The following is a 14,341-nucleotide window of genomic DNA, read 5'->3' as shown; positions in this document are numbered from 1 at the left end:
AGTTCAGGCAGGGTGTCAGGAGGTGTCACTACAATTGCTACCCAGAACCTGGAAGCGGTTTTAATTCTTCTAACATTTTCTGGGTAATTATTGCTGTAATACAGTTGGAACAAGTCACAAGCCTGTGATAATAAATGTTTTCTCTCTCTTGCTCTTGCCTCCTATATGATATAATACACTGCTCTTCTTTTTAATCTGCCCCTTTGCTTCTGATCTCCTTTCTTTTACATTGCATCTTGCCCTTGAACTCCCCTTTCCTCTACATTGCCTCATGCCTTTTTTTTACCTGAACTTTCTTCTCTTTTTCTTCCATAAACTGTTCGACTGCATTTCTGCTACCTGATGCATCATGCCATCAGTATCTTGCGGCAGCTGCCTCAAGTGACTTTGTCAGCTGCTACTTATATGTACCATACCAACCATATAACATTCACCTGCATGATGGCCACCGCAAACATGCATCACCACATACTATTTGCTACAAACTTGTGCAGAACATGTTTGTTGTACTAGTGTCTTAGTCTCCATCTTCATTTTCTGGCTGTGGCTGTCAGTGGCAGGGAGCATTTATTGCCCACCCTTTGTTATCATCTGATCAAAGCTGAAAAGATACAGAGGTCAAAGAGGAGGGCAGCAGAAAGGGGTTGACCTAGGCAAAATTGGATTGCGGATGTCACAAAGTGGTTGCAGATGAGCTGCAGTGGGTGTGTGAGGATGGCGCAAGACAGATGAGCATGGCATTGCATGACTACAGATCTCTGGCAGGAGCAGCTGCAAGCCACAGCAGCAGTTGTCATGTATAGGCGGTTGGAATTTTTCTTGAACGGCTGCAGTCCATGTGGTAAAGGTACTCCCACAATTCTATTAGGCAGGGAATTCCATGATTTTGATCAGAAACAATAAAGAAGTGGTGATCTATGTTAAAGTCGGAATTTTGTATGACTTTGGAAGTCAGGGTGTGGTCCTAGAGCTGATGGTGTTCTAATACACCTTGCTTCTCTTGTCCTCTCAGTGGTGGAGATTGTACGATAATCTTGGCAACAGCAGCAACAGCATTTATTGCTGAAAAATGTTGCAAGTTGCTCCACAGTGACATAAGGAAAACCGCCACTGAGCCACGGAGGAGATATTAGGAGAGATGCCCAAAAGCTTGAGTCAGAGGTGGGTTTCTATGGTGAGTCTTAAAGGAGAGGGATAGAGAGAGAGAAGTTGGAGCTTAAAGAAGGGGTTCCAGTGTGTGGTTCCTAAATAGCTGAGGGTGTAGCTGCTGATGGTAGGTGAAAGGGGGGGATGGGAGATGCATAAAGAGACTGGAATCAGAGGAATGTAGCATTCGTGGGGGGATGATTGTTATGCTGGGTGAAATTGCAGATATGAGGAAAGGTGAAAAAATGGAGGGCTTTAAACACATATGGGGTCATTTTGACTATGTAAGATAATGTAAAGTGTAGGATATCGACTCAACCATCAATTAAATAACTCTCCTAAATGAAAATCAGGAGAGGTGTTTCACAGCTGGACAACCTGATTATTGCAGATTTTATACTGTTGGTCAAGGTAAAAATTACATTCAAAGAGTTTTCAATTTAAGACATTGGGGCACTGGGAAACAAGTGCATGTCTGTGAGTAAAGGGATGATGGGAGAGCATGCCTTGTAGGATAGGATAGAAGTAGCAGAGTTTCAGATGAACTGAAGCTTATGGAGGGAAGGACAAGATTCTGGTGAGGAGAGCATCAGAGTAATTTGAAGAGGTGTAGAAAAATATATGCCAAACTTTCAATTGTGTATTGAAGCAATACTTATAGAAAGAAATATCCTATCATTTCAAAATGTCTCAATAAGGCTGTAGGTGTATGTATTGCTTGAGCTTTGCTATGTACTGAACTACTTCTTTCAGTAAAATATTACAGAAAACTTTATGGTTGAGTGGAATGGAAGAGCCGAACAGAAATTTTTATTTATAGTTTAGACTCTGTTGCTTTCTATATCGTGTTTGAGTGCAGAAACATATATTTTGTGTTAAGAGTGCTTTGTTAAATTAAGTTGGCTGTACTGTCTTATTGAACTCTGCTCTCTTAAAAGCATGGTTTAATGATTTATTCCAGTTAAATTTTTTAAAATAGAAATTAAGAGCAGCTCAGCTTCAAGGTTACAAACTGCTCATTGCAGCTGGGTTTTTTTCCCCAGAGGTTACTTCACTGTCAGTAGGCTTATTTAAATGCTGTTCAGTGCAGAAGCATTCACTCCAACATTCATGGATGAAATCTTTAGTTCATTATAATTTTATACATACATTTAAATGAAACTTGTATTGACTATTAAGTGAAACATTTTAACGCTACACACTTTTCACCAAAGTTTCAGTTAAATATTTCCAATTTTATTTTGGTTTGTGAAAACTAATTATAGTCAGAATATGTGGCAAATACCTTCTCAATAAGTTCTGTTGAAGGGTCATGAGGACTCGAAACGTCAACTCTTCTCCGCCGATGCTGCCAGACCTGCTGAGTTTTTTCAGGTAATTCTGTTTTTGTTTTGGATTTCCAGCATCCGCAGTTTTTTGTTTTTATTCCTTCTCAATAATCCCCTGGCAGTTGATGGTTAGAAGTTGCGTTTAACAAAACAAAAAAGGAAAATTACTGGTAGTTTTTTCCTGTCCAGCTGTCATTATTTTAATTTATTCTAATGTTACTGATTGTTCCTCATTTGCTGGACTTCAGATTAGTAGGCCATTGTTTGTTCCTCATATAAATTAGTAGGTTGTCATCCAAATGAGAAAAAAAGAGCCTTGCCCTGCTGAAATTTTTACATGCACACACTTGCATGTGATGCATGAATGACTTTTCTTTGAATTTGAATATATGCATGAAAGGCAATGAATCTTTTGCTATTCTACATTAGGAAAAGAAATTTCAAATGCTTCTCAGCCAGTATTAGCTGATGGCAGAAAAGCAAATGAATTGCTCCTATATTCAATCACCATATTCTACAAAATTTGAAAATGGACTGATCATCTACTGTTGTTTATGAGCAGCAGACTGCTCACCTCACCCCTGTTTTGGTCTCCAACTGGGAGGTTAAAATCTCACTGCATGCCTAAGTTATGTTGTTTTACTTCCCTAAGCCTGTGATCATCCTACTGCACGTTTCATAGTTTAGGTGCCATGTGCCTGATTTTAGGATATTAAATTGATCATGCTATGTGAGACCCCATACTCCGCAGATTATAGGTCTCCAAGCCTCCTGACTTGTAGGTATCTTTTCAGTTGACCTCAATTGGTTCAAATATTTAAAGATGCAATGTTTCTCAGAATTGAAACTTACATAATAATGCAAGATTTCCTTTGCTCTTGAATTGATGCACGTCAATCTACTGAAATCATATGGTGAGCCAGTATTATGAAGAAAGTATTACACTTAGGCTACTATGCTAATGTCCTGAGAGATTTGGTTTTGGGCACCTGAATTCAACAAATTTGAAGTCCAGTTTGCTCAACAATGTGAAGCAATAGATAAGCTACTGCTGTTGATACAAGGCAAAATAAGATATTCTTGTGGGATGGTAGAAAATCTTACATAAAACTTGATTGATTCTGTGACTATCAGATATAGCATCTGGGGGATCATAAAGAAATCTCCCAATCCCTAAACTAGCATTATTTGTTATTTTACTGATGAACAAAGTGCGCTTGACAGATCTGGTGCTTATTAATGTATCCTTTTAACATTTTTTGTTCTTGTAATAGTGATATCAAAGTAAGGAATTTTCAGCTAACTTGCAAAAGTATTTATTTTGACTGGATAAAATATTTACAAATTCAAAATAATGGCAAGCAGAATATTAATTTCCTTTTATTCCAATGACCGGTATAGAAAGATTTAAAAAATATTAATAAGAACGGTTAAGAAATTAAGCTGAAAGCTAATAATTTATCACCTGTATTAACAGTACCAATTTAATGAGATGCTGCAAATAATGTGTGGAACTCTGTTCCTATACTTTAGAAAAAAATGTATTTTGTGAAATACTTGACTCTCCCAAAATTGTGTAAAGTTCAAGAAAAAGCATGGCATTTTGGGAAACTAGAAGACTTCAAGTAAATGCATGGGGGAAACCTGTGTTTTTGTTGCAGGATAATCAAATGCCTTTTTTTAAAAAAAGGGATAATCAACCCTGTAGTATCCATTTCATTAATGACTCATGATATATGTTCATAAGGGAGTCCTGCTATTTGAAAATTAAAGGTAGGATTGAAATTGTAATCCACTCAGGAATCCTTGTTTTAACAGAATATTGATATACTTGTTACATTTTATTTGATTAATTAGCCTTTTTCACTATAAAGTTGTTACTAAAATAACATTTTTCTTTATTTTTTTATGTATTTCTTGCTATGTTAGTATAAATCCTAGTTAATGTAACTACTGGTGGAGTTTTAGGGGGTAGTTTCATTTACTTATCAAAGTCCTCCAAGAGTTACGAGCTCCTGATGTCTCGAACAATGAAAGGACAAAATATCAGTTTTGTATGCTGAAGTGGTCTCTGTGAAAACCGTTCTATGTAAGCTATGGTTGAGAGCAGTCTGATGCGTACACAACAGGCTGATGTACCCAGCAGGGCTGTCTAAATTGAATGCATGGCTATCTTCCCTGCATGTCTTTACTCTTCTCATTCATTGCACCAGTGAAAGAGGAATGCCTGTCTGCTGTCGTGCTACTGATTAATTTCTGATGGATGATTCAATACCAGCGTAAACCATGATTAACCAGCTTTACGCTGTTGCAGAGTACTAGTTCTTTAAAGGAGCTTTCAGAACTTGGGAGCATTGTTATTCTGTAGCCTTGACTAATCAACTCCATGAAGAAATACATTAATCCTTCATACAATGTTTTGTTCTGGGATACTGGCATCATTGTAGAGAATGTGCCAAGTATAATTACAAGTTGAGTACTGTCAATGTCTGGATGAAATCACTGGTGCAGAAGAACTATTTAGTTATGCAGTAACTCGTTGCTAAAAATGTTCAGGATTCATGAGTGCTAGACCCTTTCAAGGAAAATGGCTTGAAATGTCATACCATTGCTATCCCATCTGCTACTTTTCACTATTAAATGTGTAAGTATGGAATTTACATTTTAGCGAAGTTGTAAATATCTTGAATAAAATGTGAAACTATAGAAATTGAAATTATTGCATTGCTAATGATAAACGATAATGATAAAAGAACAATTCCATTTAGGGCATTAATTTGTAATGTTAATAATTAGCCTATCATTTTTAGTCTGATTGGCACAACATACCTTGAAAGATGCTTGGATATTTTTGACTGATAGTGATTATGCATGGTTTGACCCTTTGTTGTCACAGCAACTAGTTCAGCAAAGCTGGAAGATTTGAGCTATTTGGATGAAAGAAGTACACCACTGCGTACCTCTATTAGGATGCCTTGGCATAACACAGCTGGAGGAAGAGTACAGCAAAATGTGAAAGGTGTTGTATTGCAATATATATGCTATTTATGTTTTGAAGCAAATCATAAAACTATTTATAAAGGTTAGAAATGTTGCAATATGGTTCATTGCATAACTTGAAATAATATTCCCATGTTTTTCACATTTTAATTACTGTAAAACCTGAAAGTTATGGTAAATAAGCTTTGGATAGAAACAAAACTTGTGTGTACCTACTTTGTGTAATATTCTTTAAATGCATTGCTTCCATATGTAATTGAATATCATTGATCGAAACTAGGGAGTACTTTAATTTCCTGTAAGGGAAAAGAATCAACTGGTCTATATTTTTTCAAAATTGTAATTCTTTTAAATCCTGGTCATATTGTAACATTTTTTATGACGCTCTGATCTTTCATTCCTGAAGCAGTTTGCTGAAACCTATTCAGTATTAATGCTTAAAAATGCCATTAATAGGATTTTGGGATAATTTGAGTCATAGAAATGGTTCAATGGAATAATCAACACTAAACTAAGAATCTTGCATCTATGTTAAACAAAAAGAAAATGGAAGACAAAAAAGGCGAGACAGCTAGAGGGAGGGAAGGGAAAGATGCATCTTCCATTTTTCAACTTTAAATGTAATAAGCACCAGAGGAGAGATCAATTAACTTTTTTACAAACTGGGGATGCTATTTATGAACTTGCTTTACATTGAAGCTATTGTATTTTATTAATTTTGCAATACAGGGATCTTTAAAGTAAATGTAAAACTGGGTAGAAACAAAATCGTGAGAAAAGTGGGAAGGAAGTTGCACAATAATGGAACATTTAGAAAATGGATCGTGTCTTGTGCTGTAAATGAAAGTTGAAAGAATGTAAATAGGTGATGATGATTAAAAAAATAAATAATGCAGATAGGTGGGAAAGAAAGGGATGAAGTATGCTTGATTACACTGCCACAATTTTACATTTTACGTGACTACTTTCCTTCTGACACTTTTTCCTGTATTTAAATGTACAAATGGGTTTAAATCCTCCCTCCCATACATTGTGCCTCTTGTGTATACAAAATAATTTTGTGGTCTGTTTTCTAAACACTTTGATGCTTGCCTGGGTTACTTGCCATTTTTTGAATTAAAATTATGGCCCTAAATGTATAAAATTGCTGCATATTAGGGTTATTAATCTGTTAATTTAGATAAATTTGCATTCTGGATTGTTAATTCCTAAAATAACAACATAAAGAAGCAGGAGGATGCATAGAGCCCCTCCCTCATCAGTAAGATCATGCTGATCTGGCCTAGGCTTCAACTCCACTTTCCTGCCTCTTCGCCGTAATTCTTGGCTCCCCTAAAGTTCAAAAATCTGTCTATCCCAGCTTGGAATATATTCAATGACAGCCTTCACAGCTCCCTGGGTTAGAGAATTCCAAAGATTCATTACCCTCTAAGAGATCAAATTACTTCTCATTTTCATTTTAATAAGAAGGGCCCTGATTCTGAAACTTTCCCTCCTAATTTTAGATTACCCCACGAGGGGAAACATCCTCTCAGCATCCACCCTCTCAAGCCCCCTCAGAATCTTCTATGTTTCAGTAAGATCACCTCTCATTCTTCTAAACTTCAATAAAAAGAGGCCCACCCTGCTCAACCATTCCTCATCAGACAATCCCTTCAGCCCAGAGATCAACCTAGTGTACAACATTCTCAACACATGCAGCTCCCACAGTGCTGACTGAGATACAGATGAGTTGCTACCTGGTGTGTACCAGGGGTAGGGTACAACCCATACATTTTTTCCACTCTGAAAGCAGAAATAGCATCCTTGTATCAATGTTAGCAATACTGCCTACCCAGATTTTAATAAAATAGTTCCTTTACTCAGTTGAACAGGTGCTGTTTGGCATCCCCACACAGAGTGCAGAAGCAAAATGGAACATACTTAGAGACACCATCCTGTACACTCTCATATGGGAAGCAAGGGCGGAAAAATACAGTCTGGTTCAAGGCTAACATGACTGTGATGGAATCTGTCACTGAAGCTAAGTGGTCATTCTTTTTCATTACACGAGAGACCCAACAAGAAGACTCTGAATGCACTAAGAGTCGCTCGAAGTAAAGTCTTAATAGACTGCTAAGCGGAGCAACAGTGACTACTGATTACAACTTTGCCAGAATATCCAGACGTCCTTCGATATAGGCAATGTCAGGGGCATGTATGAAGGGATCGTACAAAACAAAAGGTCCATCAGCAAAGAAAATGGCTCCATTGAAAACACAGGTGGGGAGGTCATTCACCGACTACAATAAACAATTGGAGAGATGGGTGGAGCACTACCTTGAATTATACACTAGGGAGAACACTGTCACCAAGGAAGCTCCAGGCACCATAGAAACCTGCCTGTCATGGCAGAGCTGGATATCAAACCCACAATGGAGCCTAGAAAAGCTATTGACTCACTTGCCATGGTGATGCTCCTGGTGATGATGCTTATACTGCCTGGACTCACCAAACACAGTAAACTGGCACTCCTGTAGCTTCTGCACAAACTTTTCTGTCTCTGATTGAGGAAGGGGGCAGTGCCCCAGGATATGAATGATGTAAAGATTGTGGCCTGTACAAGAAAAAGGGTGAATGCAGGATTGCAACAACTATCAAGGCACCTCTTTGCTGAACAGCGAGGACAAAATGTTAGCCTGTGTTGCCCTTGTCAGACTGCAGATCCTGGCTGAACGCATTTACCCTGAATGTGGTTTCAGAGCTGGAAGATCTGCAATTAATATAATCATCTCAGTCCAGCAGCTGCAAGAGAAATGCTGTGAATGAAGGACACCACTAAATATTGCCTTAGTCAGTCTCACCAAGGCATTTGACCATGTGAGCAGAAGCGGTCTTTTTAAGCTGCTGGAGACAATTGACTGCCGAAGTTGCTTAGTGTGATTTCTTTCCTTGACAAGATGATGGGTAAGGTCAGCTATGATGTGCAACAGAGACCCTCAATGGGGTCAAACAGGGTTGTCTTCTGCCACCAGCACTCTTTGGCATATTCTTCTCTTTGCTGTTGTCATAGTTTAGGTCATCCACTGAGGGTGTCTACTTAAATACCAGAGCTGGCGGAAAGCTGTTCAGCCTTGTTCGTCTGAAATCTAAGACAAAGGTGCACCAAGTCCTCATCAGAGCGTTGCTCTATGCTAACAATGTCACACTTGTATTCCATGCCGCCAAAAATCTTCAGTCGCAAATGTTAGACTATGTCATGTTTGTGGAGGGTTTACTTTGACCATCTGCATCAGGAAGACAAATGTCATGATCTGGGATGTTGCTATGCCACCAACTATCAGTATTGACACTGAGATGCTGGAAGATGTTGAAACCTGGTGATTGTGGAGCCTAGATGCATGAAGTTATCTCACTTAAATCAATACACGCATCGCAAAAAAGCTGCAGCTGTTTTGTCCAAGCTGAGTAAGAGAGTGTGGAACAACAGCAACCTGACTGCGAACACCAAACTATGAGTCTACCAAGTCTGCATCCTCAGCGCACTCTACAATGGTGAGACCTGGACAACATGTGTTAGGTAGGAGAAAAGGCAGAACAGTTTCCACTTTTGTTATTTCAGATATATCCTTGGCAAATCTTGGTAGGGCAAGGCCACCATCTCTGGGGTCCTGGAATGTGCTAACTTCATCAGCATATACTCATTGCTAAGCCACGTTCGTTGGATGGATGATGGCCGTATACCCAAGAAACTTCTGTACGGTGAACTGACCAATGGATCACTATCCCCTAGGCATCCATACCCCTGCTATAAAGACACCTACAAGTGAGTTATGAAGATGGCAGATATTGACACTAACGATTGGGAGACAGTCACTGGTGACTGTGGCCCCTGGAGGCTGACTGTTTGGAAGGACATTGGAAAAGGCGAGCAGAAATGAAAAGTTCAGCTGGCCGAGGAGAGGCCCCAGAAAAAAGAGTCCAGCAAGTTATGCACCTTCTCGGCCCACTGTTTTCCTCTGCAGCATATGTGGCAGAGACTGCCATGGCAGACAGGGGCTTCTGTGTCATACCAAATGATGCTGGACACATAGTTGACCACCATGGAGCAAATCATTGTCTTAGGAGACCACTGCCCTCCCTACTTTTATGCTCCAACTCTTTGCAATAAAGACTGGCAATCCATTTGCCTTCCTAACTACATGCTGTATCTTCATGCTAACTTTTTCTGTTTCATGTACCAGAAGACCAAGATTCCTCTGTACTGCGGCAGTCTGTAGACTCTCTCCATTTAAATAAAATTTTACTTCTCTACCCTTCCTACCAAAGTGGATAACCTCACATTTTCCCATATTATACTCTGCCAAATTTTTGCTCACTCACTTGCGCATTGTGTCCTCCTCACAATTTGCTTTCCCACCTATCTTTGTATCATCGGCAAACATGGCTACAACTTATTTGGACCCTTCATCCAAGTCAATAATATAGATTGTAAATAGTTGAGGCTCCCAGTGGCACTTGTTACCGTTTGCCAATCTGAAATTGACCCATTTATCCCAACTCTGTCCTGTTAGCCAATCATTTATCCATGCAAATATATTACCCAAACACCATCTTGTATGGTAACCTTTGTGATACCTTATCTTTTAGAACCAAATATGCTACACATACTAGTTTCTTTTTATCCTATCGGCTTGTTACATCCTCAGAGAACTTTAAGTTTGTCAAGCACAGATTCCTTTCATAAAACCACCTTGACTCTGCTTGATAGTGTTATGATTTTCCAAATGCCCTATTACTACTTCCTTAATAATGGAATCGAGTATTTTCCCAAATGAAAGATGTTAAGCTAACTGGTCTATAGTTTCTGGCCTTCTGTCTCCCTCCTTTCTTGAATAGGAGGGCTACATTTGCAGTTTTAAAATCCAAATCTTGGAATTTTGGAAAATTACAACTGATGCATCTACTATCTCTTCAGCCATTTCTTTTAAAACCCTACGTTGCAAGTAATCAGGTCCAGGGACTTGTCAGCCTTCAGTCCCATTAGTTTGCCTGGTACTTTTTTCTGTTGTGATCATTGTTTTAAGTTCTGCCCTCTATTTTGCCCCTAGATTTTCTATTATTTTTAGTGTCTTCCACCTTGAATACAGACAACAAAATATTTGTTCAAAGTCTCTGTCATTTCCTTATTTCTTATTGTTAATTCCCTAGTCTCACCCTCTAAGGGACCAATGTTTACTTTAGTAACTCTCTTCCTTTTTATATGTTTGTGGAAGCTCTTTCTGCCTGGTGTAATATTTCTAGCTGGTTTACTCCCTGTCTATTTTTTTCTATCTTTTTTTTTGTCAGTTTTGCTGAATTATAAAATTCTCCAATCTTATGGTCTGCCACTAATTTTAGCAACATTGTTTGCCTTTTATTCAACCAGGCATCATCCACTGTTTCTCTATCATCTTAACCGTTAATCTATTTTTCCCAGTCTACTTTAGCCAAATCTGTCTTCCTATCTATGCAATTCTCTTTATTTAAGTTTGGGATAAGTTTCAGACTCGCCTTTGTCGCCCTCAAACTGAATGTGAAATTCACCATGACAGGATCACTCTTTTGTAGGGGATGTTTTACTGTGAGATCATTAATTAATCCTGTCTCACATTCCCAGATCTAAAACAGCCTTTCCCCTAGTTGGTTCCACATGGTATTGTTCTAAAAAACTGTCCCAAATTCACTTTATGAACTTGTCCTCAAGGCTACCTTGGTCAATTTGTGTGGAATCTACGTGAGGATTAAAGTTACCCAGGATTATTGCATTACCTTTCTTATAAGTCCTCATTATTTCTTGATTTATACTCTGTCCTACAATGCAGCTACTGGTAGGGAGGCTTATAGATTACTCCCACCAGTGACTTCTTACCTCCATGCAAACTGATTCTACATCTCAATCTGCCAAGTAAAAATTATTTCTCACTACTGTATTAATCTTACAAGTCACAACTTACATTTAGAGAGCATAACTTGATTCTGTTGGTTATATTCAAAATATCGTGCTTTGAGAATTGCTTTTTGCTTTGCAGTCATCAGACAAATTCGCAAGAAAATATCAGTGTCTAGGGAAACAACATATTTCTACTGTATGAGAAGAGTGATGATTAGTTGGCAAGTGGACTCTTTGGTAGAGGCTTTGCCATGGAGAATGCACTAGTTGATGGTGACTGACAGTTCACTGCCAAGCATTGTTCAAAACTTAAACCAGACAGCTTGACTCTGGTCAAAACGTTGCCCTGGGGAATGAACCAGCGAAAGGCTGTCATTTATTTTGTTTAGCTGAAATAGGTGCAATGTGTGTACATGTTCTTTCTGCCTGCAAAGAACAGGTCCTTGTGTATTGTTGTATGTAACTTCCAGTACACACACGCACCATACTGCGAGCCCGACTGACAATCTTAAATTCGTTGTCAGCGTAATTCTTAGCACACCTGAAGATTATTTGGCAAACGTTGTCCAATTGCAGAATCGTGTCTAATGTTGGACACTGTGTATTGAGCTTTGTAAGCATGGACTGGTTGGGTACTTTGCCTGGTGCAAACAGCAGAAGGGACGTGCTGTTTGATACAATCTGCCAGTCTTTGGAACGTATGGCCTACATACCTAGCATCACACTGGCTCTGAAATTCATACACCTCATTACTCACAAGTGAACCTATCAGCAGCAAATGCAGGGAGGAAGCATCCTGTGATTGGATGAACAGCTTTACAGCAGTTTTCAACTATAAGTCAGTTGAATGTCCAACAAGTTTGGCGGGTTGAGTCCACAGGCCTTGGGGGCCACGAAGTGGCCAGCGGGCTGTGGGTTGGACAAGTCTGCGTTAAAGGCGCTATATAAGTATAAGTTGTTGCAGTTGCAATGTTCATTAGTGTTGTAACTATTTCATATTTTCATGCCAAATTATTTTGTATTTGAATGGGATAACAATGCCGATTTAAGGTTTTGAGTGCCCAATTTGGTTTGATTGAAAGAAATGGCAAGACCATTGTAAAAACATATATCAAATATGACTCCATTCAAGAGTAAAGTGAAGACTACTGAAGACTATTCTTTAAAGCTTTTAACTACTTATTTGAAAATATTATAGTGACGTTGATCACATAACTTAGCTTAAAGGGATGGCTAATCTCTTTAACCAAGCAACTCTGTCAAAGTTTTTGATTTCTAGCAGTTATGAGGTTCTCCTCTGTCACAAATGGTTACCAGAGTTAAATTTTTGAATAATTTTGTGATTACAATATTACCTGTATTAGAAAATGGACTAATAAGTATGTATCATGAAATGATAATTGCTTTTAGTTAAAATTTGGTGGGTAAAGATGAAAAAATATTGTTTAGGAATTACGTTTATGCAATTGTTTTATCCCAGCATTGCTAAATTAAATTTAATTCTTGACATTGTCAGAATTGTTTTTTTACATCTGCCTTGATGGTATAAAATACTGTGGCGTTGTATGAATGCAATTTTCAATTAATGTACCTTGTATGGGATGTGTGTTGTGCTAACACTCAAATACCAAATTAGTCTTCTGTTCAAAACATAACATCGAAATGAAGCAAGCTGTAATTAAAACGTATTTCAAGTTAATATTTCTGGGCAGTGACATAACCTGAAATGTCTTGCTTTGTTTTTTCAAGTTTTCTGATACAATAGATGGCACTTGATTGAGTTTTTCTTTGGCATAGATTTAGCTTCATGAACATTGTAGTGCTGTTCTGGGCATATTTTTAAGTGACATCATTGATGAAAATTAATCCAGTCTATTTTTTAAATTTTATTTAGTGCGATTTACTCCATACAAGCCAGTTGATATTATATTAAAGCCATTATTGTTTGAAGTGCCAAGCATTACTACAGATTCAATATTTATTGGTCGGGATTGGCTGTTCCAGAAGATAGATGAGAACCTGAACAATGGAGTGACTCTGGAGAGCAAAGGAACTGTAATTGTTGGAAATGTTGGATTTGGGAAAACGGCCATTATTTCCAGGCTGGTGGCACTGAGCTGTCATGGAGGTCGGATGAGACAAATTGCATCGAACAGCTCCAGTGTATTTTCAAAAAGTGAGTTTTCTGTCCACAGTACTTGAATTATGGTGCAGCTGAACCCAAGTGTTCCTGTTTTACATGAACTAAAGGTCCCTAATACTCTCTCAGTATTTGCATCAAATTACCCATATAAAAATGTAGGCTATAAAGCTGGATCTTGCTGGAGCAGGGCAGCTAATGGTGAGCCCCATTAGTTATACATTTTTTTCTGCACCAATCCCCTCAAATATAATTTTGCAAGACAAGTTGTTGGAAGTGAAAGCTGATCATGGTGAGGGTCATAGGACATCTAGGACATTTGTTCATGGCGGGACCAACAGTATGTCGCCTTAACCAACATGATTAAGGATTGAGGAAGAAACAGGAACAGTGGGGGAGGATGATGAATTAGAATGGCTGAATTAGGGTCAAACCATGTAATGAAAGGGCAAGAAAATTTGGATTATGAGGGGTGGGGGCGGGGGAGGGGGGCTGGGGGGCAGGAGGGAACAAAGGAAAAATTAGAAAAAACATGTAAAAGTTGACATTTTAAATATTGCCTAAAACAACCACATTTTTTTTCTGGGCCAGAATGGTTGATTGGCAATACATTAATAATTATTATGCTAAAAAGGTGCTTGCACTTTTGATTATCAGGTTTAACTTTGGGTGGCAAGTTTATTGGGCAATTAATGTGCAAATCCAGCAAGTCCTTTAAAAAAAAACAGGGAGGCTAATGGTCCAATGACATCTGTGCAAAGTAGCATAAGTCCTGGAGATTTGTAACTCACAGTTAATCCCTTACTCCCTTGCGAT

The 14,341-nt window shown here is 38.4% G+C and overlaps 1 protein-coding gene across 6 annotated transcripts in view; it reads left to right on the top strand.

The window, feature by feature from the left end:
- The window catches only part of tanc1a (tetratricopeptide repeat, ankyrin repeat and coiled-coil containing 1a), a 240,089-nt gene that overhangs the window by 141,121 nt on the left and 84,627 nt on the right, over positions 1-14,341 (top strand). For all 6 annotated transcript variants that reach the window (XM_041201802.1, XM_041201800.1, XM_041201801.1 and 3 more), the window contains 2 exons: positions 5,371-5,493; positions 13,280-13,561. In XM_041201802.1, coding sequence (XP_041057736.1) covers positions 5,371-5,493; positions 13,280-13,561 — 405 coding nt within the window. The remainder of the gene's footprint in view (positions 1-5,370; positions 5,494-13,279; positions 13,562-14,341) is intronic.

The sequence above is a fragment of the Carcharodon carcharias genome, chromosome 12 (genome assembly GCF_017639515.1).
Source record: "Carcharodon carcharias isolate sCarCar2 chromosome 12, sCarCar2.pri, whole genome shotgun sequence".
In the NCBI taxonomy this organism is placed as follows: domain Eukaryota; kingdom Metazoa; phylum Chordata; class Chondrichthyes; order Lamniformes; family Lamnidae; genus Carcharodon; species Carcharodon carcharias.
This window is presented reverse-complemented; position numbering and strand designations above follow the sequence as displayed.